The sequence below is a fragment of the Podarcis bocagei genome, assembly GCF_964188305.1.
Source record: "Podarcis bocagei genome assembly, chromosome: 4".
Lineage (NCBI taxonomy): Eukaryota > Metazoa > Chordata > Lepidosauria > Squamata > Lacertidae > Podarcis > Podarcis bocagei.
The window spans coordinates 21064511-21091818 of record NC_138128.1 but is presented as its reverse complement, the minus strand read 5'-3'; the positions used below and the strand labels follow the sequence as shown (position 1 = coordinate 21091818).

Sequence of the window (27308 nt, the reverse complement as noted above, 5' to 3'; positions counted from 1 at the left end):
AACTACAGTTCCTAGATGGGTTGACTGATTTTCAGTACTAAAAGGTTATAGAACAGAATCTTCTCTCCTGGAATTTTACTAGCCTTTGGACAGACTAAAATATGCAACTTGGTTCAACTTGCACTTCACTTCCTTTTTCTTTCTTTTTTGTCCCACTTTCGTTGCATATGCCCAGTTTCATTGCTGAAATTACTTACCCAATTATTTTAAACTAACCATTGTAATAGTTACTAATTCTAATCTAACATCAGACTGAACTAGAGTAATATCAAATTGCAAACTGTTACTGTTGTGTAAGGAGTGGCTGTTATGTGTGGCCTGACCAGTCATGATAAAGGTTTAGCATGGCCTTAGGCATTAAACAGTTTGCCCACTTTATCTTTGTTAGCCAGATATTTTCAGGCTTCCATCTTCAAACAATCAAACAATTCAAACGACTGGAAGGAAAATATATTTATTCGGGTTAATAGTAATATAGGCTCAACAGCAAGCACAAGAGCCAGAAGTCATTATTTTGTGGTACATAAGAAAGGTGAAAAGTTCATAACTGAACAAAAACTACAAAGATGTCCCAACAGTTGGCACATCTCTCCTGCCAAGCTGTTAAAGACAAGACAGTAGGAGATTGGCTGTGAGACACTCACTCTCAGAATCTGTTGTGCATAACATGCATGCTTCAACTAGGCAGGTGCATCTGATCCCACCCAGAAAGGGATGGTGACAAGACCACCTTATTTCTCCAGATCCAGTGCTCCTCCTGTTAAGCCCACACCCTCTGGCTGGTTGAAGTCTTTCCCCTTGACATGAGGTTCTGCACTCCACATTAGGAGAGGGGGTTGGCAGATATGCTTTCTTCTGTCTGACATCTAGAAAGAGAAGGAAAGGACCTCTTTCCATTAATCCTTGTGGGGCCCTTTCCAGTCCCCATTTGCTGCAGCTTCCTCCTCTTGAGTCTGGGGCTGCCTATTCATGCCAGGTCCTGCTTGGAGCCAAGGGGCCCATGACAGATAACTGGCTCAGGTTCTAAAGTAGTTGGCATTATTTTATGTATATAATCAATCAATATGCAATCTTTCCTTAAACCTTATAGTATCAAAAACTTACTTGGCGTGAGTCTTCCTGTTTGGTGCCTATCACTGAAAAGTACATACCTTGTTGACATTGCCCTCCATAACCTAAATGTAATTGCAGTAATTCAGATTATTACTGCCTTTTTTAAAAGGCAGATTATAAACTATTGCATAATATCTTACAAATATTATATGTACTTGATAATATTTTCTTAACACGTAGATAGTCGTGAATATAGGTGTGCATGCTCAGCGTTTCCCTCATGTTGGCAAGATATTATGGTTTCCAAGAGTGATTAAATATTTGTATTAAAGAAAACACTCTTTCTGATCCATAGGCTAGACAATAAAGTATATTCTCCAAAGCCATAGATTGAACTTATTTATTTATTTATTTATTTATTTATTTATTTATTTCTCACCACCTTTGTACTAATTTGACCTACAGTAGTCCATTGTGAGCCTGTCTTTGAGAGATGTGTACAGGTACGGGTCTTAACATTACTACCCCTGTGTGGGGTACTGGTTACACAAATTGGCTGTATTTGCATGCAAAGCTGAAACATGGTTTAGTGCTGTGTAGACAAGCCTAAGCAAAGAGTCCCAGTTATTCCCCTCTCCAAACTTCTCACATGGGCCGGAGAAAAGGCTAAATTTCATTTTTTGTGAATCTTTCCTTATAATTTATGTTTGAAGTAGGGGTTCTGCCCTAAAACAAATTTCAGTAAGTTTAACAAGTCAGTTTCATAACACACAACATTATAAAATTAACCAGTTTGCTTTAAACCATTACCCCTGGTTTAAACATAATGGTAAGTCCTGATATTTCTTTAAAGTGAAACTAAATTCTGTCAAAGGCCTCAGCCATAGGAGTACATGTGAAAGCTAAATGGTTTGGTCCACTTTGTTAAAGCTCAGCTGTGCAGTCTACTTCACTTCTAGTGTTTTGTGCAAATGAGTGGCAAATGGAAAGGCCTGGTCAGTTGTCCACCCTTGTAGAAGAAATTCAGTTTATGTGAAATCTAAAACAGTTGTATGGGTTGCCGCCTCATAATTTATTATACCTCTGTTATGATACTGTAATTATAGGTATATATTGTTTGCTGCCTGAGGCGCCTGTGTGTGGGATAAAAATAAATAGGGATCTTGGCCTGCAGGGGAAAAAATCACATATGCTTCAGTGAAAATGCCATTAACTCAGAGTTTTGTGAATTTTCCCTTTTTAAGATCTCAAATTACAAACATATTAATTGTACGCATTCCTTATTGTTGTCACACTTATAGCTAGGAGCAACTACATTTGTGGTTTTGAATAGAGGTCTTACAAAATTGTTACCAAATCATCTTTTAGGGGGAAGTTGAACAAATAGCGATGATGAAACCAAAAGGGCAGAATGTACATGATGAAGGCATGCTTGAATATTTAGAAGACATAATAGGATCAGAACGATTAAAAGAACCCATTCAAATATTATGTCGAAAAGTTGAAATATTAAATGAACAGAGGGGTGAGAAGGTAAGACTACTAGTTGTTGTTTTTAAAGTATAGAATAAAATAAGTATTGTGTGGAGTGCTACTCTTCAGGATTCCAGCCATTTCATTTTATTCCCCTCTTCAGCTCTTACCAGCATTCAGTATTCTGTGGCCACTGAATGTGCTCAGTCCTCATTAGGCTGTGTTTTTTTTTTGGGGGGGGGGGAGAACAAGAGACACAATTCAAGCTACCTTAAAATTCTGGATTGCCCATTGATTCCTATAGCCTAGCCAGTCTTCCATCCTTGGGGTCATTTAAAAATACAGCTTTTCCTACAGTGGAGGAAAGTGTCCTTGCATGAGCCTTCTTGCATGAGCGAAAACCAATTTCTAGTCCTGACTGTGTCCTAGAGTCTGTGCTGGCAGAGCACTGTCAGTTTTTTCTTGGGACTTACCTATCTATTCCCTGTTTTCTCCCCCTCCCCTTTGGGGTATTGAGTCAGAAAAGGCCGCACAAATGACTTCTCAATGTGAACCCAAGAAGTGGCCAGTTGAGACAATGACATGGTTCTTTCTATGTATTTTATATATATATATATCTAGGTGTGTCTTCCCAGATACTCCACTCCTCCTTACCTCTAGTTTCCCGTTTGTGCATTTTAAAGTTGGATTTCTAGGGCCACTGAGCATGTTTGATTGTCATGGGGCTTTTGGGAGAGTTGGGTGTTTACTCTAAATATATTGTGTACTTTTGCAAACCTTGTTAAGGTTCCTCTCAAATCTCCTAACACCCACCCTCTTGTATGTGGTTGGTACTGCTTCCACTATGTAAGCAATAATGCTTTCTCTGAGGATTTGAATTAATATATATAGGATAGTATTTAGCATTATCTTTTTGATAAGCCTTTGCAAGTTTCAGGATTACATTTTGCATATACTGTGGGAGGGAGGGAACTGATACTTCCTGGACCAGAGTGAGCTGGGTGATTGCAGTAGAAAAACACAATTCCTGTCATTCTACTGGTTTGTGCCCATAGTGTGTTATGTGCTGTAAAGCTCTCTTCTTTCCTGTTTCATATAAAGTGTTTTATGGTGTGCATATCCGAGCATTAAACCAACCATTATTTATGAAATATTCTGTCTAGTTGAACAGAGTTAAAATGGTGGAAAAAGAGAAAGATGCCTTGGAAGGAGAACGGAACAAAGCACTTGAATTTCTTTCTTTGGAAAACAAAATGTTCAGAGAAAAGAATAAGATTTGTCAGTACTACATGTAAGTAGCATCATTTGATATGATTTAATGTGTGTTCTTTACACCCTCTAATTAGATCAGAGGGAAGTTGAAGATTTGGGCTAGTTGTGCTGCTGTTTCTCCACAGCAGGGGTAGTCAACCTTTTTATACCTACCACCCACTAATGCATCTTTCTTGATGGTCAAATTTCCTTACCGCCCACCAGTGCTCAATGGAAGGAGGATTCAGCTTGTGCCGTAGAACCCCCTACCGCCCACCTAGAATCCTGAAACGCCCACTAGTGGGCGGTAGGGACCAGGCTGACAACCCCTGCTCTACATCATAGTAAATACAATTTGTTGGCTCTAAAGGTAGTTGCATTTAGTCCCCACTGAAATAAGTGCAACATAACTGTACCTAACTTAGTCTTGATTTAACACATTGCTTTTTGATTCAAGTGGTATGCTGCTACTTCTCTTAAATACATTTTACTTGAGGGGAATAGTATGGCATAGACATCCCAAAGTGATTTATTTACTGGGGACATGACATGAAAGATATAAAATGTATGTTGCCAGGTCATCTCTTCAGCGAATTAATTTAGAAGGATTGGTGGTAGTTGTTACTTTGGAGAACTGGGGTGAGGCTTTTATTATTTAATTAAAATGTATATTTGAATACCTTTAGCATTGAGAACCTGTGCATGGCAACCAGCGTTGTGGCACTGCTAATGCCAGAGCAGCTGAAGCACAAACAAGTTGGGTGGAATACTGACTTTGCTCCATCTTCCTCTTAAATACCTATTCTACCACCTTGGTACACTTTTTGGCTAGCACTTGGGTGTGATGGGTCTTCATTCAAGGCTCTATCTAGGTCTCACAAGTTCTAATATTTAGTCTGGAATTTCTTTGTAGAAAACTCTGGCACTACATGGGAGCTTTCCACAATATGAGTAGCCACTGTATTGTGGGCAAAATACTCTTTTAAAGATTCACCTTGACTAACTTCAGTTGCTCTAAATTTTGGGGAAATAAATCATCCTCCTTAATATTGCTAATTTTTTGGTTGATAAATGCAAATGGGTGATGCGGTGCTTGCCTAGCAAACTTTTTGCTGTCATGAGTCCTGTGAATGTCCTGGAGTGGTTGGTCAGTTCTAGTTAGAACTAGAGGACCCTGGGGAGGGTCCTAGCAGAACGATGGAGGTGGAATTAGGACCCCAAAAAATGTCTGATCCTGGGGAGGTATTCTGCAGCTTGTGTGGTGGAGATCTGCATCAAGGGGAATGACCAAGCGAGTTGTTGGAGGAGTGGCCCACCCCAACTACATCAACACCCTCTGCTCTGCCAGCACAAACAAACTGTGCAGAGCCAACCCACTCAGGTGCAGAGGGAGTGTCACTTGTTGCATCAGTGTCTTAGCTCATGCTTTGCCATGTAGTTAACTTCTCATGTACTCGCTGATTTCTGTACCCTGTAACTTTCCTTATGTATGAATTGATCTAAAAATTAAAGCCTTTGGCAGAAGTGGAGTTGTGCGTTGAAGTTCTTCATCCAACATGGAGGGCCAAGACAAAATCTGCCTTGGAAGGGATTTTCAATGGGTGAAGAGGACAAAGAAGTTGCTGTCTGTGCTGGCACAATGTTGGATCTCTCCCAACTATTTTAGTATCTTTTTATTATGATGGGAACAATTGTCTGCATTATCAGACGTGTGAAACCTTTCTTTTTCTTTTTTTAAAGTTATGAGTTGCAGAAGCAGATAACTGGACTGGAGACCCAGAAAGAAGAAATACATGAAGATACTAAAGAAGTTAATGAGAAAAGCAGTAAACTGTCAGATGAAAAGAAAGATAAGAATAAAGCTCTGAAAGAAATTGAAAAGTAAACATTATTAATTCTATTACTTTGCAGGCGTTAACAATATTTGAAAGATGACTCATTTTGCTGTTAAAGCAGCGGTGCATTTTGTGCAATGAGCATGACACTTTGCTTCCTTTGTTGTTGTCATCCATCTGTCTCGGGAGACAGTGGAGTGTACCTCCAGGAGTGAAGTCAGACCACTGAGGTGACCTCCCCAAGGCACAAGCCTGGGAAGTGTGTATGGAGGTTGTGGGCTTCCCAGACGACAAGATCCCCCTTGGCAATATGTTGGCACCAGCTTGGCTGCAGCAGTTGCCAGAAGGAGACGTACAAGGCACCATCCAACTGTCTTAGGGAGTCCACTCTGGATTTATGTATAGTTTACTCCTTAGCCTTTTCTTCCCCCAAAGTATATCCCACAAGGCAGCAGAGGTTTACAATTAGTTTTCTCTCTCCTTGATGAGTTACCTTCCCAGGTTGACAAGCCCCATCTGCCCTTCATTTCCCTCTACACCACGTGCAGAAACCGCCCTTTTGACCACTGGACCCAATATTGGTCTTGTCTGCCCAATCTGCCAGAGTCTGTGTTTGAATGCAGGGAATGTCCCTAACTCACTAAGGATTTGAGATCCATCAGCTACCCTCGCCTGGTTTAGCCAGCCAGTAAAACTGCTACCTGGGGTGGGGCTGCTGTTGTATTCTGACAGCTTCTAGGAGCCAAATGTGAATGCTGAGTGCAAGGTAGGTACCTAAGGTGGACAAGCTACTCCAGAAAGAGCACAATGTGTCCACCAGAGATACCACCCCTCCCCTAACACCCCATACAGTGGTACCTCAGGTTACATGCACTTCAGGTTACAGACTGCGCTAACCCAGAAATAGTACCTCGGGTTAAGAACTTTGCTTCAGGATGAGAACAGAAATCATGCTCCGGCGGCGCGGCAGCAGCAGGAGGCTCCATTAGCTAAAGTGGTGCTTCAGGTTAAGAACAGTTTCAGGTTAAGAACGGACCTCCGGAACGAATTAAGTACTTAACCCGAGGTACCAGTGTGTGTGTGTGTGTGTGTGTGTGTGTGTGTGTGTGTACACGTACACACACACTTTATAAAAGTTTTTTTTAAAAAAAAACTAGCTTAGTTTGGTCATACCGTCTTTAACTGATTGAAAAGGTAATTGGTATGTTTCCCCTTTTTCTAGAAAACTCAATAAAATCACAGCATTCATAGAAGAAAATAAAAATACATTTAAGCAGCTCGATTTGGAGGATGTTCAAGTAAGGGAAAAACTAAAACATGCAAAAAGCAAGTCAAAAAAACTAGAGAAGCAGCTTCAGAAGGATAAAGAAAAGGTACACCTGTAAACTTCATTCTGATATGTTTAGGCAAAATAGTATTGAAAATTGACTTCAAAAGGTCAGTGTTTGCTTCATTATGCTATCTATCTGAAAGCGTTTTCTCAATGTGCTATTAAAAATTTAAGAATAAAATCTGGAGCCCAAGCCTAAAATATTTTATACTCTGAAGTAAGACTTTTATATTTCAGTGGGATGCTTCCTAGTAGAAGAGGCCCGGTGGAGTGCAGCAGCAGCAACCTTTCTGCAGTGGAATTACTGCTGCTTACTGGGAGGGGTGCAGCAGGGAGATTGGGGGTGCACAAAGCACACTGGTGGGAGTGCTGGATTGACTCCACCAGTTCATTCACACAGCTCCAACAGCAACTGCACTGCCAAGTGAGGTAGCACAGTGCCAAGTGAGGTAGTGCAGCAGCCGCTTTCCCTCGTGTCCTCCAGCCAGCCCCAGAGCATGAACTCTATATTTTGGTCTGGATTGGAGAGAGAATTGGGATAGGGGGAGCTGGAGAGCAGTGGAAAATAGGCATTGAGAGAGTGTTCCCCACTTTACACAATTTCACTTATGGGCACAGGGCCCTGGAATGTAACCCTTGTGTAAGTGGAGGGATTCCTGTATAATCTCTTGTGCAATAAAATCATTTTTAACTTTATTTATTGAAAAGTTTATATCTGCCTTGCTTGTATATAACACCCAAAACAGATTAAACATGAAACCCATTTAACAACCATTATCGTAGAACAGAAAGTTGACAGGTGCACATTACCAATCCAAAAATGACACACCTTGTCATCTAGCCAACTATAATGTCTGCCTAACCAATAAGGTCTTAAGGCAAAAACAAAATAAAACAACACACTAAAGGAGGGGGGGAGGACGAACAGCCAGGTGGATCTCCTAGGATGAGGAATTCCACAATCTGGGTTTCCTCTATAAGGAAGCCACTTTCCCACATTCTTTGCCTCATAGCAGGGTAATACTGGCCAGTTATTCCAGAATGGCTGTGCCTACCCAATGCAGTTTTCTTCATATGGGGTCAGTGTGCCCCCACATTTTTGAACCACAGCAGCTTACGATGATTGCTACCTCTGTAGCCTGTACTTTTCTACTTAGACAGGCGTATTTAGCAATAGACATGGGCTACCACATAAGTGCAGGTGCTTTGCAAAAGGTTATACAATTCTGGCAGCTCTCTTGTTGGTATCTGACTAATGTGTTCTGCCAGCACAAGGATTTTTGCATGTGTAATGGAACTTTCCTTCCCTGCCCCCTTAAATTGTTCCAGGGGTTCCACCAAGCCTCCAGAGCAGATTTGGGGGATGGTGAAGGGTGTGTGCAGGAAGGGGGGTGGAGATCCTTCACACAAGCAGAAATTATTGTGCAGATGGAATGTGTTAGTTGGATAACTCCCAAAGTAGCTGAAATTGGTCTCTAGTGAACCAGTTATTGGTAAGTGATCTTTTCCTGAGTAAGAAAGGAAATGAATTCGTCATGAGCAAATGTGTCAAGGAAAAAATTGCAAAAGAGGCTTTAGTGTGTATCTTATTGCCTGAATATTCCTGAAAAATAATAGGATACTTTTCATGTTACACCTTCATGTTGTTATTGTCAATCTAAATTTATAAAGTGTAACAAATATATTTAACTAGTGCTACTACAAGGTGCTATGTAATACCTATTCTGCATTTGTAAGAACCCAATTGTTCAGTGTGGCAGCACCTATACTTTGAAACTCGCTGCCTATAGATATCAAGTAGACACCTTCACTGTATTTTTGGTGCCTGATAATAACATAATTGTTTAGACAAGCCTACCCAGATACTTAGAAATGCTGATACGAATTTTAATCTGTTATACTATTTTAACTCCTGTAGCTCTTATCTGTTTTAATATGTTGTGATTTCCCCCCTGATTTTATAGTTTTATCTTTTTGTAAACAGCTTTGAGTTTTTATGATCAAGCAGTGTATAAATTTTATGAAATAAATAAATATGAAATAATTCTTCTAAGCCCCCTGTGCTATGAACAATTGTGCTTAATAGATCTGCCAGTGAAGTGCAGTTTGTTTGGTGAAACTGGTTTCCCAGTTGGAGAGACTGTTCCCCTAGTTGAAAAAATAACATTACCTTTTTCATAGGTTGAAGACTTGAGAAGTGTTCCTGCCCGTAGTGAATCTGCTATTGGTGAAGCAACTGCTAAGAGAGAGGTTCTAGAAAAAGAAAAGAAAAGGGTAGAGGAAAAACTAAAAGAAGTTATGGACAGTCTTAAGCAGGAAACTCAAGGATTGCAGAATGAAAAAGAGGTACACTTGATGCATTCAGCTATCTCCCCTGGAGTCTAGAAGCAAATCAGCATAATTAACCAAGTAATAGGCTCTCTTTATCTCTTCTCGGTCAGAACAGAAGTTAAAGTATATTGCAGAATAAACTAAGCAGCCAGCCGAGTAGCAATTACTTCCCTGCAAGCAGCTGACACCTGCTTACACTTGTGGCATTGCCATTGCACTGTACTAAACATCCTGGAAATACATATGAGCATTATTACTGTCTTATAGCATTTCCCCTTTTGAAGGCCAGTGTTTCTTACTAAGGACATTCATTGGCTGCACTATGCCAAGTGGATTCAACACTGCTTTTATCTCTTGCTTAACTAATACGGAGCATATGAGGTTGATTTTCGCTTTCCTGTATTAACACCAGAATGCAAAGGAAAATAGCAGTTGACATAATCTGGCTGGCTCTCTGGTTGGTTTTTCAGATAACCAGATCTGCTTGTGTGTCTTTGTGCATAATGCTATTTTTATTCTCCAGTAAGGGAAATGTAGTGCTTGTTAGCAAAAGGAAGAACAGTATTGATTATGGGTGAGCAAAGCAAAGGCTGCATGACAATTTATTTGAATGGCTGGATTAAATCCCTTGCTACGTATCTATAAACTGAAACTATCTGAGTTAATCTGTGTCGTTTATGCAGTGTATTTTATATTTTGCATTTTTGTCAAAGTGGTTTACAGTTTAAAATAATGCCTTCCAATCTAGACCAGGTGCAAAAGGGATGAAACAATGAGGTGTGAGTGAAAAAGAAAGCAAATTCTGATATAGACTTTCAGACTGTTATCCAAAATGCCTATTGGAGGAGATGGTTTTGGGATGAAAGGAGCCAAACAGTCCCAGCTAAACCAATGGAGAGGGCTTCTTACCGTATTTTTCGCTCCATAGGGCGCACTGGACCATGGGGCGCACCTAGTTTTTAGGGGAGGGAATAAAGAAAAAAAAATTATTCCCCAAGCCCCAAAGAGCAAAGAATACAATCAGCATTTCACTGAAGATGATTTTTTTTTTGGGGGGGGTCGCTGGCTTATCTCTACTTTTCAGGAGTGGCATTGCAGCTGAGAAAAACCACTTGAATTGTGAGCAAAGGTTTTGGTTTTTTTAATACGACCTTTACAAATTTCATTTTCATAGGACAAAGAAAAAGAACTCATGGAATTCAGCAAAACGGTTAATGAAGCACGTTCAAATTTGGAGGTGGCACAGTCAGAACTTGATCTCTACCTTAGTCACCATAATACTGCAGTATCTCAGTTTAAAGCAGCAGAAGAAGCTCTTCAGACTGCTTCAGGAACACTTAAAGAAAGGTTAGCCACTATCAAAGAACTGGAGTCAAAACTGCCTCAAGCTGAGCATGATCTAAAGAAGGTTAGACGTTACTGAAGATTTATTTATATTCCTGAAATGCTTAACTTCTAATTGCAATTTAAGTGTTACTACTTTTCCCAGAAATGCTTGGTGTTAAGACTGTCAGAACTATTACTATCAATAGTATTAAAACCTGTAAAGACACCCCGCATAGTTCCTCTACAATTACTTTCTTAGATGGCGCCTCCACCCCCCCTTCTGCTGTTGCTCCTCTAGGAAGGAAACAAGCCAGAGGGTAGTTTTGCATTCTGTGCAAACCAGCACACATGGTTTGTTAGGGGAAAACAAACTACAAGTACTGTTTCACACGTAACATGAAGCCAGCTTCTGGCTTATTCCCCCACCCCAATGCAGTAAACAACACAAGTGAAGGAATTGGGGACTGTTGAGCAGCATGGTGGAAAAGAGGTGCTATTGAACTGTTAAAATATTCATACAGGCCAAAAACGTGGAAACAGATACTGAGTGTGAAAAAAGTTTTATTTAATGATATATTTCATGATCTAGCTGAATAAGGGAACTTCTGCACCAGGACATCTAGAAGTGATAATTGTGGTGTCATCTCCTAGACATTAAAAGTTCAAATGCGCCTGTTAACCCAGAAAGTCTGGGAACCCCAGCTTAGTTCATCTATAGTGGAGTTTGTTACTAGAGGAATACTATTTCTTTAGAAAATCTCAATTCTGTAATGAACTACTTCTGGAATTTTCAAAAACAAAATAATTTAATGCCTTTTTCGTTTAAGAAAGAGAATGATCTTAATAAACTTGTAAAAGATGAAGCAAACATCAAGAATTATGTTCAAGATCTGCGTCAGAAAGTAGAAGAAGCAAGAAGCTCATTGGCAATAAATAAAAGTCGAGGAAGAGTTCTTGAAGTTTTACTTCAACAGATGAAGTCTGGGAAAATCCCTGGAATTTATGGAAGACTAGTAAGTTCTTGTTTTTCTGGCCATTTCTGTATTGTTCTTTTTCCCATTGCCAGTGAAAGGTCAGATTGGGTAATGTCTCCACTTTGTGGTTGAAGGTAGGAATAGAACTAGAGGGAAGTAAGCAGCTCCCATAATTTAGTTTGCATTCTGCCTTGCTTGAGTCACATCATTCTCAAGCTCCCATTCTTCTCAGGCCAGCTTTAGTTGTGCGTTTTATTGTATTTCTCATTCACCTGTTGCAGCATATGTGTTGTTCGCAGACATCCCCTCTTCCCTTTAGTACAGCTTAGCAATTTGTCTCCTTCAGGTGTTTTATTGCATGGTGTTCTTCTAATGGAATTGTATGGTGATCTAATGGGATCAATTTCTAGATAGCAAAAGTTAGGGACATTCTCTTCCTCCAGGAAGATCTTTGTAAACACTCTCAAAAGAAACATACGTAGCAATTAATATCTTCTATCCCTTTTTAGTTGGCCTCTTCTACAATTTCATATCTGTCGCTGAAACATTTCCTTCATAGAGCTATGCTGAAATGCAGAGCTGTACAGTGGTACCTTGGCTCTCAAACGCTGAAAACCTGGAAGTGTTCCGGTTTTCAAACGTTTTTTGGAAGCTGAACATCAGATGTGGCTGTCGGCTATTGTTTCCAGGGCGCCTGAAGCAATCAGAAGCTGCGCCTTGGTTTTCGAACATTTCAGAAGTCAAATGGACTTCCGGAATGGGTTAAGTTTGGTGCTTTTGTTTTTGCTATTTATTTTGTGTTTTTGTTTTTGAGGCTTTTTCGGTTGATTTGTTTTTGTGACTGTGTGGAACCCAGTTCAGCTATTGATTGATTGATTGATTGATTGATTGTGTGACTGTGGAAATGGATAAAAGCCCCCCATCCAAACAATGACTATCATCAGCGCAGGTAAGGGAAAAAAGTAATTTTAATTTTTATCGTCTACAATACTGTCTTATTTATTTTATAGTACAGTACATTGATTATTGCTTTCATTTTATGGCTCAGTGGTCTCGTTGGATAGTAAAATTCATGTTAAATTGCTGTTTTAGAGATTGTTTTTAAAAGTCTGGAACAGATGAATTCGTTTTGCATTGCTTTCTATGGTAAAGCGCGCCTTAGTTTTGGAACGGACTTCCGGAATGGATTAAGTTTGAGAACCAAGGTACCACTGTACAGGGTTTTCTCAGCTCTCCAGAGACCGCCTTTGAATCATTTATGACAGTGCCCCTAAGAGTGTTTAAAATCTATTTCCAAGTAGCTATCACCTCTTCCTGCAGGGTATCTGAGCTGAATGCTTTCTCCAGTCTCCTCTCCACTGTAAAACATTTGTGTGTTTTTCATAAGGATAGGGTAGTGTTGAGGGCAGACCCAGCTTTCATGCCGAGTCCTATCAAGGTTCCATAGACAACAATAATTAGTTGTCGCAACCAGCTGTCCAGATCCTTGCCACCCTTTGGAGCAGGCCTAGCACTCTTTAGCTGCCTGAAGGGGCATGAAGGTTTACATAAATAAGACCAAAGTTTTCTGGCAGTTTGTCATTCCACCAAGCTTCTCTTAGATCTATAGTTAGGGAAGTAGGAGTTTTTTCTCTTCAGTCACCTTATATATGAATAATGTATGGCCTGTTTGAGCTTGGTGAATATGTAACTTAATTATGGGAAGTACCTGCTTCCCCCAAGATCTGTTTCTGCTTAGGGCTACAAGGTTTACCCAACCTGATCTTGCACTGGCAATGTAAAGCTAACCTTCAGATAGATACACAGTGGTACTTCTTCTCTTTATCTGAGTAGGCTAACTTGGTTAGTGAGAATATTTAGCAGGGGAAGTTGTCGTACTTGGTAAACCCAAGACGCTGAGGCAGCTTTTGAGAGGACTGCATGCACAATCATCTCTCCAAGACAAAAGTTGGTTTCCAAATTAAAGTAAAGGTTACTCAGCCTCTCTGAGTCTTCAAGGAAACATGCAAAAAATACTGGCAGCAGCATTGTCCAGCATCTCTGGATGTAACCAAGCTACCTTTTTTCTGCATTCACCTACATTACAGTATTGGCCCGAATATAAGCCACACCTGCAAATAAGCTGCACCTTTAAAATGTTAGAGGGGTTTTTTTCCTCTGGTGGCAGATGACAGAAACTATGACACCACCAGACCGGTGTAAAACCAAACAAATAAAGGTTTTATTACAAAACAACAAAGCTTGTGGGTGTTTTTCCTTGCAGGCAAAGTTCAAACTGCAACTTTTCCTCCTTTTGTAGTCATGACCAGCTGTACCCAATTTGCCCAAAGCTCACAGAAACAGTTCTTAAAGGTACAAACATCTTTACTGTTTCTTTGCAGAATGACTCCCAACATAAAATTCATTCATAATAGGTTCAAAGTGCCCTGTGAAACAATTATGCATTCTGCCCAAGTGTAGCTACTTTAAGAAGAGATTAGCCAGAACAGTATGCAAATTTGAGCCACTGCCTTTTGAGATACTACCCCACCACATTTGTTCTGAGCCATCATTTCTTAGTTAACATCTTTTCCCCCATAGCTTTCAGGAGAGAGTTCTGCTTAAATTCTACCCTAAATCGTGGGAGCAGTGTGAAAGGACATTAAAACAACAACGTGAGAAGCTCTTTTATGTTAAGGGATGAGATCCATTAAAACCAATGGGACTTACATGCAGTTATGCTTAGGACTGGATGTCTGGTACTCATATTACTAACCTAAGTGCTTTCTTTTCTTGCTACTAGGGTGACTTGGGAGCCATAGATGAGAAGTATGATGTTGCAATTTCATCATCATGTGGAGCATTAGATCACATTGTAGTCGACACCATGGATACCGCTCAAGAATGTGTTAAATTTTTGAAGAAGGAAAACATTGGAGTGGCAACATTTATAGGGCTTGACAAGGTTTGTAATACGTTTTTTTAATAGATAACTTTTAAGTTGAATAAGTCGAAGTTGCATATAGATTTGTTTTTACATTACTATTGTCAGAGCTGCTTGAAGATCCTAGCTCACAGAGGATCACGCTAGCCAGCGGTCATTAAGTAAAAGTCTTTATTGAGTTACAGTTTCCATTCCCAAGCTGCTGCGTGCAACTCTACGTCTAATGGCTAGATCGGCGAAGCTCCGTCTGAGTCTCCGCCCCTTGTGCACCAACTTAATATCCTAGCCCTGCTCCACCTTTTCCGCCTGACTGCTCTCCTCTGGGTCCCTCTGCCCCCCGGGGTCTCTTCCTTCCGGGATTCTTCTGACGCCGACCCCCCGGAACTCCCTGTCTCCTTGCGCCGGGCTTTAGGACCTGGCTCCCTTTCCTGGCTGCCTACTGCGTCACTTTCCTGTGCATTTGAACTTGGCGCGCGCGCCCAACCTTCCACTTTCCGTCTGACCGTTTCTTCGCTCCCCGATGGAGGTGTGGCCACTCCTGACTCGTGCCCTCCCCCCTGTTGCGAGCTGCCAGCGCTTGATCTCTGGCGCTCTTCCTCTTCCCTGCTCTCTGGCTGTGACGCTGGTCCCGATTTCCAACTGCTCTCCTCGGAGTCCCCTCTGGCCCTATCTTCCTGGGGTGTCCCCCTAGGCTCCCCCCTTGCCCTGACCACTGGTGCTCCTTTCTGTGAATCTTCTGATTCACTGGAAAGACTCGGAGATCTCGGGTCGTCATCACTCATCTTTTCTTCTGCCTCCTCCCCCTCGCTCTCTGTTTCCTCCCTTGCCCTTGCCTCTGCTCCTGAACCCCTGACAACTATGTTCAGCTGGTTTTTACAGTGTCATTTTTTAGATTTTAAAATGGCTTATAATAGTAAAACTGTTTTATATATGATGGGCACAAATACTGTAAGGTATATTCGTATAGATAGTATATTATTACAGCCTGTTAAAATAGTCTTACTAGTGACAGCTCATGTTTGTAATAAACATCACAAAGTCTCAGTTTTTAATATAAGAGTAAATACATACTAGGAGTTACCGTATTTTTCACCCTATTGGACGCACCTTTTCCCCTCCAAAAATGAAGGGGAAATGTGTGTGCGTCCTATGAGGGGAATGCAGGCTTTCGTTGAAGCCTGGAGAGCGAGAGGGGTCAGTGCGCACCGACCCCTCTCTCTCTCTCTCTCTCTCTCTCTCTCTCTCTCTCTCTCTCTCTCCAGGCTTCAGGAAGCTCTGCACAACCCTCGGGAGACCGGTGCGACTTCACGGCGGTCTCCCGAGGGTTGTACAGAGCTGCCTGCAGTCCCGGGCTCTGCGCAGCCCTAGGGAGCCCAGTGCAACTTCGCGCCGGTCTCCCGAGGGTTGCGCAGAGCTGCCTGCATTTTGAAGCCTGGGGCACGCTGAAGAGCGCGCCCGGGCTGCGCGCAGCTCTCCGCAAGCCTGGGGAGACTGGCGTGACTTCCCGCCGGGCTCCCTAGGCTTGCGGGTAGCAGGCTGTTCTTGGGGCTGGGGTCGGGGGAAGCTTGGGCTTCCCCCCGCCTGGGGGGAAATATTTTTTCCCCCTTTATTTCCCCCCCCCCCAAAAAAAAAAACTAGGTGCGTCCTATGGGGCGGTGCGTCCTATGGGTCGAAACATACTGTATATATCTGCATGACATAGATTTATGTAAGGGGAAAATGGTGCTTCAGGTTCAAACACGTATTAAGAGAGTAAATCCTATGGAGTTCAGGGAGCTTTATTTGAATAAGCCTGTATATGATAGCACTGTTGTCATAAAGTATTTGAAAACAATTAAAATATGAACAAAGATCTATGAAAGTAAACTAAAGAGGTATATCAAGGACCTGTGCAGTTCTTTATGGTTAGTTTACTGGTTTTGTGGTGATTTTAATCCTTCCAGATGACAGTATGGGAGAAAAGCATGGGAAAAATCCAGACTCCTGAAAACATTCCTCGTTTGTTTGATATGGTAAAAGTTAAAGATGAGAAGGTTCGCAATGCTTTTTATTTTGCATTACGTGACACTTTGGTAGCTAATAACCTGGACCAGGCTACAAGGGTTGCATTCCAGAAAAACAAGAGATGGAGAGTTGTAACTTTACAAGGACAAATCATAGAACAATCAGGTATTAAATTTTTTTTTAAAGTTGTGGTTAAAGTTTTATTTGAATGGGAAATAAAGAATTGCTAATTTGTTCTTGGTCCTTCCATAGGTACAATGACTGGTGGTGGAGGGAAAGTAATGAAGGGTAGAATGGGGTCCTCTGTTGTAGTTGAAACATCAGAAGATGAGGTTAGTATGCTTTCTCTAACACCTGAATTCCTAATGAGGAGCGGGGAAAATAACTATCTAGTGCCAGGGTGGCTGTGGTCAGGGGCACAATCTGTGGATATGATGGGGAATGAAGGAACTTTTCAATCTGGCAGATCGAACGTCACTCATGGAATGCCCTATTTTGGCCCCTGTGACGTCTGGGACTGGTGTTCTTGCTTGGTAGCAGAGATGCTATAGTAACACCCCCAGCCAACCTTTAGCAGGGGCTATGTTGGTTCTGAAAGCTCTTTCTTATATTAAGTCTAGACATATAAACACTGAAATATATTTTGATGAATTGGGGGCTTTTTTTGGTCTGATATTGAGAACAGTTGGCTCTCCAGATGTTGAAACACAACCCTCTCATCATTCACTAGCTGAGGCTGTTGACAGCTGAAGTCCAATAACATCTGGAGGGGCACAGGTTCCCCATCCCTGGTTTATTTGCATGTTATATACATTACTTTTTTTTACATTTTATAACTTGCCCCTAGGTAAATAAAATGGAATCTCAGCTGCAAAAGGATCTCCAAAAAGCAACACAGTTTCAGGAACAAAAAGTGCAACTTGAAGAAGCAATATCAAAATTGCACCAGAGCATTAGAGAAATGAGGAACACGTTAGGAAAGTACAGTGCAAACATTCAGGTAATCATAAGTTCGGCTAAAGATACCTTACTGCTTTTTTTCTTAGCTCTGGATACACCAGTCATGTCTTCTGATGGAGATTATCCTTTAAATATACTATCTTATATGAAGGATTTCAGGTATTTTAAAACTTGTTCAAAGCACAGGCAGTAGGAAAGTGGGTTGTTTAGCTTTGGCTGTTGATACTTGTTCCTGCATTGTATGGAAGAATCTTAAGAGCAGTAATTTTGAAAAGAGTGTTTGAGCCAGAGAGAATGTTAACCCCCCCCCAACAGATTTTAGAAAAGGCAAGCCAGACAAACTAGTTTAAGATAGGGAAGGGTAATTGTCTCCAAAAAGAAAAGGCAAAAGGCAAGTTGTACACCCTATTAAAATGTTCTTAAAAACTTATAATGCACCTAATGTTTTCTGGTTAGCCTGTGGGCAGCAATTATCTTGGGGGTCTTTCGCCTATATTCTGAGCCAGCACAGGCTCTCATCTAAGAGTTATTTGTTAAGGTCTGTCTCCCAAGTCCAAGGTTAGGATCTTTCATGGAGTTAGTCCTTCAGCTTAAAAACCCTCCTGAAATAATTATGTTAGTTGGTGTGGGCTGTTTTAGCTATTTTTATGTATGCAAATGTTTTATATATGTTTTTATTGTGTTGTAAATCACTGCTAGATGCCTCATAGGAATAGTGTCACAAATGAAATTAATAGTAATTAATAATTGTGTTCTTTAGAGTTTGTCAGAGCAAGAGGCTCACTTAAAAATCCAGATTAAAGAACTTGAAAGAAATGTAATTGCTGCAGCTCCAGACAAAATCAAGCAGAAAGAAATGGAGAGAAAATGTCATTGTTTCAAAGAAGGTATGTCAACATTGCAGTAAATTATAATTGAGGGTGAATCATAATTGATGTGTTTTAGGGGTCACCCACTTTTTTGGCCCATGGGCACATTTGGGGGTGGGACCTGTACACACAGATCCAGCTTTTAGTCTGCTCACTATATAAAACTTCACTTTTCTGAACCTACCTCTCTGTGCCTCTCACTCCTATCTCCTAGAAATCAAATAAGAGAGTCAATAATTTGGAGTCTATTGTATTTCTATTCAGTAAAGCTATCCTTTCCAGTTAGTCAACAAGCCTGATGCTAGTAGTTATAGATAATTTTCCTTGTAAGAAAACTATTCAATCTACAAAGCAAATAATTTAACAAATGCTGTTTAGGAAATTACAATTGAAGTAATGCACACACTGTATTATAGCTAAGTAAATGCGGATATACATTTATTTTGCACAATAATAAATCTTGTAAACATATAAACATTTGAACACGTAGTTTGCTGATACCATACTGTTTATATATTTAGCACTAGAAGTATTCATCAAGTTCTTTTTTTGTCTTTTTTTTTGTCTTACAGATTATGACAAAGTTGCTGCAAAGGCTGGTAAATTGGAAACAGAAATAAAGAGATTGCATAATCTCATAATTGACATAAATAATAATAAGCTTAAAGGTCATCAAGACAATCTTGATAAGATAAACAAGGAAATAGATCAATGTTCTTCTGCTATTACTAAAGCTCAGGTGGCAATCAAGACAGCAGATAGGTATGGAAATGATTTTATATCCTTTGGAACCAACATAAAAAAATAAACAGGACACTCATTTCATTACAGTGTTTAAAGAAAACAAGCAGCAAAATTATCAAGTAATGGATTTGCAACATAGTAGCTGGATATTTTTAAAATAAAGGCTCCTATTCTTAAAATGTTAGTTTGTGTGCTAATAGATTCTGTGCTTGTGTTGTGTGTTATCATACACAGTGGTACCTCAGGTTACAGACGCTTCAGGTTACAGACTACGCTAACCCAGAAATAGTACCTCAGGTTAAGAACTTTGCTTCAGGATGAGAACAGAAATTGTTCTCTGGCGGCAGCGGGAGGCCCCAATAGCTAAAGTGGTACCTCAGGTTAAGAACGGACCTCCAGAATGAATTAAGTTCTTAACCTGAGGTCCCATTATATTTAGCCACTGAAATAGTGTGTCAGGAAATCCATGGACAATGGGGTAGGAAATAGGTATCACAGGAAATGATAAAAAAGTGGGAAAACGTAGGTGAGTAGTCTCCAGAAATTGCATATAGTCAGAGCAACTTTGGAACCAGCCCCACCTGACCACCCCTACTTTTCTGAAGCAGGCACACTGAGCAGGCCTTGCACCCCACGCAAGGCAGCGAGCTTTTAAGTTCTCTGCCTTGCTTACCAGGCTTTGAGAAGCTCTTTCCCAGAGCCTGATAAGCAAGTCTGAGAGCTGTAAAGCTCTGCCATGAGAACCCTATGCAGAAAGAGCTTTTAAGACCTTCCATGTGTTCAGTTTGTACAATTTCAGCTGACCAGCTGCCAAGCACGTAACGCTGCAATTGCACTAGTTAAATGCACAGAACTTGCAAGTTAGTTATATTTCCAGTCTTTTCGCTCTATAGAAATTTAAAATCTGTGGTGTGTTTTTCATAATGAAAACAGATTTTCGAAATGGAAATGTTACATCCCTTTGAATAATTAAAGATGGCCATCATATCACAGTCTTCTAATGTCAATATTTTGTTTTATATTCCATTTTTAAATTTGATTTCTACTCAAGGTTTTAATGTCAGTAGAGTAGAGGCTTCTTACCTACTTTATTATTGTATTGTATTTGATAGAAACCTGAATAAATCAGAAGATGCTGTTCTCCACACTGAGAAGGAAATTGAAGAGAATAAAAAAGCCCTCCAAGACTTAACAGAACAGCTGAATACACTAGAAGAAAAAGCTGCTAAAGTTATGAATGACAGCAAAGAAGCTGAAGTATGTATGATACTAACTTGATTTCTTTAAATAGGGTGTGTTTTAAAAGATGCAAAACAGTGTATTAACACTAAAAATGTATATGATGTACAAGTAGAGTTTTAATGCATGTGGTAATAAAATCCACTACAAGTCTTCAACACCAGCAAAAATTGTATTTAAGAGAAAATATGATTCAATTGCTCAATTTATTTATATCATTTTAAAGGTACGCTCATATTGCACAAAAATGAGGCGCTGTTCACGCCAGAGAATTTACTATTAACACTTAAAATCATTACTCTTCCTGTTCCCGGTAATAATTCTATATGCATCACTTCGGAGTAGAAAAATGTGTGTTTGTAAGGGGTGTGTACAAAAAAGCTGACTTTTCCGTCATTCTCCAGGCATTAGTGTACTACCAGTCCTTTGCATCTCAGAGGTGGTGAGAAAAGCTGGTGTTCCACATGTCACTGAGTTGATGCTACTCAACACAAGGCTGCACAGAGAGGCCCCCTCCCTCCCTGCCCCTTTGTTAATACCTGCTGCCACTATGCTAAACCATTCCCTGCAGCATTTGACCTTCCAAGCAGTTATGTTGCACAGTTATTTTGATGATGGGTATTACCTGTGTTTTTTCACATTTTAAAGAGACATTAGCATCTAGAACAAATTGGAGCTCTAGAAATGTAAACCTTTCCGGTAACTGAATAATAAAAAATAAACTTCCACCTATGATCTTTACTTAGGAGTCTTTGCCAGAGATTCAAGCGGAATACCATTCTGTGCTTCAGAAAATTAAAGCTATCCAAGATGAAGAGCATTTGCTTCAAAAAGAGGCTCTTAATATTAGGCTTAAAATTGAACAGCTAGACAGTCATATTGCAGAGCATCAATCAAAGACTAAATATTGGCAAAAAGAGGTAAACACTTTATAATACCTTACTATTTTAAGAAAAACTATAATATTATGTTTTGGGGGGAAACTTTTTTTTATTGCTTTCCCCAATCCTGTCATATAGCAGGATTGGGTTCTTTGTTTTTTGTTTTTTAATATTGCATGTTATCTATCATACAGCAAACTACCAAGATCCTGAAAAAACTATAAAAGTCACAGACTATGCCTCATTGGAGAGTATACTATTTTCATATCCCACCCAGTCTCTTTATTATCTAGAGCCACTTTGCTGTCCACAAAGCCTGGTTTACTTTTTTAAAGAAACAATTTAATTTCTGCAGTGTCCTGTAAAATAGGGAGCACATGCCTTGCATTGCTACAATGTCTGTTTGATATAGTTAAAACTCCATACTATCCAAGTTTTTTTTGTCTTGTTTTCTGGCTTGAAATGGATCATTATTCTTATTTGGATCACACTCAAATAGTGCCTAAATCAAGTTTGTTAAATCATAAAGTTGTTTAGTTATTTCTTACCAATAGGCTGCTTTTTCATCAGAAGACCTTTAAAGTGACTACATATATAAATCTTAAAATATCTAAAAATGCACAATTTCTAGATGAGTGTGTGACTAAGACTGCAAACTTGTTCTATTAACATACAGTTAAGGTACAAGAAAGTTCCTTGAAAGTGTAGCTGTAGAAATGTGAATATGACTTGTTCATTAATTACTTAAAATGTATTTTAGATATCAAAAATATCACTGCATTCTCTGGAAGATGAACAAGTAGAAGAACTTGCAGTGCTCAGCCAGGAAGAACTTGAGGCTATAAGAAACCCGGATATTGTAACCAATCAGATAGCTCTTTTAGAAGCACAATGTAATGAAATGAAACCAAACTTGGGTGCCATTGCTGAATATAACAAAAAGGTAATCATACTTTTTTAAAACTAGTATCTTGAATTCGTACAAGCAATTACAGATCTGTGGCAAGACTGTTACCTGAAATGCTTGTTCGACTAGTATTTCTTGTTTGTCATTGAGAGAACCTCTCCTTATAAAGAGCTAAGTAGCATTACTTCCTAAAGAAATTATAGATTCCTTACAAGTGCTCACTTAAGCTTGCATGCTTTAGGAGGAAGAGTTGGATAAATCCCATACCAGAAATATTTCCAAAGGAAATTGTGGGCTTGTTATGTGAATGCTTGCCTACAATTTCCAAGAGAGTGCATTGTGTTTGGTAAGCAGGACCTGTGTGCATAGGCAAACTCGGCCCTCCAGGTGTTTTTTGGCCTACAACTCCCATGATTCCTAGCTAACAGGACCAGTGGCCAGGGATGATGGGAATTGTAGTCCCAAAACATCTGGAGGGCTGAGTTTGCCTATGCCTGGTATAGCCCAACTTCTAGATACCTTCTCAGAAAGTCTTCTTTCGCACTTTTTGTATGGAGCATTAATTGATGGAAGGGGAATGCTAGGACAACCTGCTTATGTCCTTCCTTTGCACAGGTGCCAAACATAAAAGTCAGTTACTTCATAATCAATGTTCAAAATTCCCATTGTTCTAGACACATTTGTGACAGGGAATTTCATTAGCATGAGCAGTGTCTGAGTTCTGGGTGCAGTACTGCGCCTGAGATTTCAGATTAAAACTGCAGAGTGGAAGGAAAGGAGGACCTTTTTCTGCCTCCCCGCTTCCAGCTACAATCTGAAGACTGGACCCTCTGAAGAGACCCTGTTAAGAATATTAGGGGGTGGGGTGGGGTGGGCTAGAGAAGGACTAGACCATGTGAAAAATGAACTTAATATTTCAACCTCAGTTCATTTTCAGCTTTGTATTCTTGTTCTTAAAAAAGTGAGCCTAGACCTTTCGTTATTGCACCCATAACCTATGTTTAAGGTGTCATTTAGCTCCTAGCTTTCATATCTCAGTTTCTAACACTGTTCACAATGGCAACAGAAACTTAGAATTTCTTTTGTATATTAAAATTCTGGACAAATAGATTTTTGCACTTAAATCTATCTGATCCTTAACAGAAACACTTAGGAGTCATATCAAATATGCACATTTTCAATTTTTAGGAGGAACTCTACTTGAAACGTGTGGCAGAGTTGGATGAAATAACCAATATGAGAGACAAATTTAGGGAAGCTGAAGATGATCTTAGAAAACAAAGGCTTCATGAATTTATGGCAGGATTTAATGTAATAACAAATAAACTAAAGGAAAACTACCAAATGCTTACATTGGGAGGAGATGCTGAACTGGAGCTTGTAGATAGTCTGGATCCTTTCTCTGAAGGAATCATGTTCAGGTAGGTATTTTCTGTAAATATCTTGAAGGTATTTTGATGGTCCTTTTACCACCTATATGTGGTATATTTATGCTCATTAAATGTTGACTGCAGAATTAACCAAACTTGGCTGAATCACATGCAATGCTAAATTATAGTTTAGTAGCATTAGAAGGATTGTAGCCCCCTCCACTGGTCTACATAGTTGTTAAGATTGTGAGCTAAGACAAAATTCACTAAACTTGTTTTTTGTATATAGAGCAGCCATCAGATCCTAATTCGAAATACTTAAGTGGCATAATAGTGCTCTACCAAACAGCACTGTTGTAAAATTACTGAGATAATGTATAGCATATACTTCTAACCTGCTTAGCACTGCTTAAAAGCTTGGTTGTGGAGATTGTAAATTGTAAGCCCATAAATATATTCCTCTTTCTTTCAGTGTTCGTCCACCAAAGAAAAGCTGGAAGAAGATTTTCAACTTGTCAGGTGGCGAGAAGACACTTAGCTCGCTGGCTTTGGTGTTTGCTTTACATCATTACAAACCAACTCCTCTTTACTTCATGGATGAAATTGATGCAGCCCTTGATTTTAAAAATGTATCCATCGTAGCATTTTACATATACGTAAGTAGTACAGAAGCCAATATCCAAGTTTTACATTTTTAGTAGTATCAAATTAATGCTAGTTTTGTTTAAAATAATTAGAAAAGGTCTTGGGTATGTCTGCTTCTGGGGCATGTCAGTGAAGAGCAGTGTTTCTCTGACTGAAGTGAAGTTACCCAAAAGGAAAGGGTTAAGTCCCAGTACTGATAACAAAAATAAGGAAAATGTCATTAAGTCTTTGAAATTTACATCTTAGTTGCTTGGAGCCTTCCCCAGTTTGTGCTTGCCTTGACTCCAGGACAGCTTTTTTCACAAGCTCTTTGCTTCAGTGTTTGACAATACTTGCATGTTACTCTTTGGCTGCCTCTCTCTAAAGAATTCACTTCCTCAGCTTTCTGCATTCCAGAAAAAAAATCTTCAGCATCTTCCTTTCTCTATGGCACCACATTGAAAAGACAGCACCTTAGGGTGATCAAATAAGCAAACCTAAAGAAGATTGCTGTGGAGCCTAATCCTAGGACTCTCCAATTCCTCCTATCAGTCATTTAATGCAACTGTTGTCTGCTGCCATTTTCAATCCTCCACACAGCAACAACGCAGATTGCAATCAAAACTTGACTATTCAATCACTATAAAGAGAACCACACATGGCAAATCTTTTGTCCCCTCTACTCATCCCAGGTCAGAGATTCAACAGGGGCCCTACTCAAAAAGTCTGACTCCGTAACTTATCAGACCAACAACACATTAGATGAATCAGATCTCTGGAACCACTCTGTCTGCTGTCAGTAGCCTCAACACAGGCTCCAAACTCTAGGTCATTTATCCATAATTCTGCTTCTGAATTAACTCCTTAATGCCATCAGTTCTTTGACAACCTAGAAAAACAGGAAGGAGAATATTCTGGCAGCATCACTGAAGAGCAGTCAATCACTTGACATGTTCATAAAATTGTAGAGTTATAAGGGACTCTGAGACTCATCTAGTCCAACCCCCTGCAATGCAGGAATATGCAACTGTCCCATATAGGGATTGAAGCTGCTACCTTGGTGTTATCAGCACCATGCTCTAACCAGCTGGGTTATCCTTTAATCATCATAGTGATTCTTTTGTAGCTTTACTCTCAAAAACTATTTCTTGCTACCCATGAATCAGTTCAGCTGATTTTCCAGGGATTCAGATAGGAGTCTCTTCTAGTCTTACCTGGAGATGCCTGAGACCTCCATACAAACCAGATGTTCTACCTCTGAGCTAGGGCTCTTTCCCCAACCTGTATTTCCAGAATCCAGGTCAGCTCCTAAAGAGGTTTCCTTCCCATCCCAACAGGAAAGGCAGAATTGTTTATTCACATCAGAATAAGAAATCTTCACAGTTAGCACAAAGGGTTTACATATTCCCCTCTCGACCAGTGGAGGATCTCAAAGACCTAGTGGTAGACGTCCCAGTAGAAACCTTCCTTTCTGGTGCAGTTCAGTCTAAAGATCATGCCTCCCTAAAGAGAACCCAATGAGAAAAAGGAGGTTCTTTCATTAATAAAGTCTCAAAGCTTCTGTCCTCAACCTTAGGACCCTGCTTCCACTTTCTTTCCTTCCTATGTCTAGAGGATTTACTTTTTAACAAAGACCTAGATGACATAACGCATCATAGAATATTGTCCAGACTTTCTAAAGCTTCTGTCTTTATTCCTGATGCCAATCCTCAAAATTGCTGCTGAACCCAACGAATCTTGGCTAGGGCACTGCTCTCTAGGAATTTGTCAAGCTGATAGTCATCTCAAACAATGGAAGAGATTCAGGCAGGTAGCTGTGTTGGTCTGCAGCAGAAGAATATATATATATAAATCTACGAAAGCATATATATATATATATATATATATATATATATATATATATATATATATATAAATATTGTCCAGTAGCACCTTAGAGACCAACTAAGTTTGTTCTTGGTATGAGCTTTCATGTGCACGCACACTTCTTCAGATACACTGAAACAGAAGTCAGCAGACCTTTCATCTATAGTGAGAGGGTGGGGAGGGGTATTACTCAGAAGCGTGGTGGGAATGGGTGATTGGCTGATAGGTGTGGTAAACCTGTTGACGACTGTTAACGACTGCAGTTGGTCTTTGAGATCTTGTATAGAATGTCCTAGGAGATTGAAGTGTTCTACTGGACATAAATCTGACATCAGGAATCACAAGACAGAGAAACCAGTAGAACACTTCAATCTCCCTCAGCCAATAAAGTGAGATGAGCGCCGCAACCCCAGAGTCGGTCATGTCTGGACTTAATGGTCATGGGTCCCTTTACCTAAGGTGCTACTGGACAGTTTTTAAATTATATTTCTAATGGAAGAAATTGTACTAGTCTTGGTGGTTGTTAATTACTATCACTACTGCTTGAAAAAAACTGGGAAACTATTGTGGTTTTTTTGCCAGGCTCATTACAAATCCTAATTGAAAATATGTTTCAATTTCTAGGAACAAACAAAAAATGCACAATTCATCATCATCTCTCTGAGAAACAACATGTTTGAAATTGCGGATAGACTAATTGGGATTTACAAGACTTACAATACCACAAAAAGTGTTGCAACAAATCCCAAAGTGATTGCATTGAAGGGACTTGCTGAACTTGGTTCTGTAGGGTGCTCCTGAATACAGAAATGACTTCTATTTAACCAGTAGACTTTTCTAATGAACATTTCCTAATACACATTTTCCCCCAGTTTGTGTTTTTAAATGCGTTAGCAACTTTTTCAAAGCTACTAGCATTTTGAAAGAAAGAAAAGGAAGTTCTAAACTGCAACTAGATATACATTGCTCTGTGGTGCTTAGCAATCACCATTCCATGCCAGTACACTTTATTTTTGAGGTAAAGCCTATAATTGTTTTTAAAGCATTTAATGTTTTTATTTGTTAAAATAAAATCATAAATTGACTGAGGTGTGATTTCCTTGTATTCCTACATATATACCAACTTCTAAAGAAAACTGAAATGTGTGGAAACTATAGGTTCATATTACATATACAGTTGCAGAATCCCTCACCTCCTTACCATTGTAAGGTCGCCATGTTGCAAAGTTGCTTGTATTCTCCAGCGTTTCTTGTGCTGCGGCAGTCTGCTTCTGGAGAATTGCTGGCCTTGGTTTTTAGGAGGGCTTCCAGCAACACTGTAGGTGTATTTCTCAAATTGAAAGTTAAA

At 39.8% G+C, this 27308-nt stretch overlaps 1 protein-coding gene across 3 annotated transcripts in view; it reads left to right on the top strand.

Moving 5' to 3' along the window:
- The window catches only part of SMC4 (structural maintenance of chromosomes 4), a 41830-nt gene extending 14786 nt beyond the window's left edge, over positions 1-27044 (top strand). For all 3 annotated transcript variants that reach the window (XM_081189978.1, XM_081189977.1, XM_081189976.1), the window contains exons 6-24: positions 2422-2586; positions 3690-3817; positions 5518-5658; positions 6835-6985; positions 9124-9288; positions 10448-10681; positions 11427-11612; positions 14356-14517; positions 16440-16665; positions 16753-16832; positions 17348-17500; positions 18221-18347; positions 18902-19091; positions 20186-20330; positions 21059-21232; positions 21954-22136; positions 23289-23521; positions 23943-24126; positions 26585-27044. In XM_081189978.1, the coding sequence (XP_081046104.1) occupies positions 2422-2586; positions 3690-3817; positions 5518-5658; positions 6835-6985; positions 9124-9288; positions 10448-10681; positions 11427-11612; positions 14356-14517; positions 16440-16665; positions 16753-16832; positions 17348-17500; positions 18221-18347; positions 18902-19091; positions 20186-20330; positions 21059-21232; positions 21954-22136; positions 23289-23521; positions 23943-24126; positions 26585-26761 (3204 nt within the window). In that variant the 3' untranslated portion in view covers positions 26762-27044. The remainder of the gene's footprint in view (positions 1-2421; positions 2587-3689; positions 3818-5517; positions 5659-6834; positions 6986-9123; positions 9289-10447; positions 10682-11426; positions 11613-14355; positions 14518-16439; positions 16666-16752; positions 16833-17347; positions 17501-18220; positions 18348-18901; positions 19092-20185; positions 20331-21058; positions 21233-21953; positions 22137-23288; positions 23522-23942; positions 24127-26584) is intronic.
- The last annotated feature ends 264 nt before the right edge of the window (positions 27045-27308 follow it).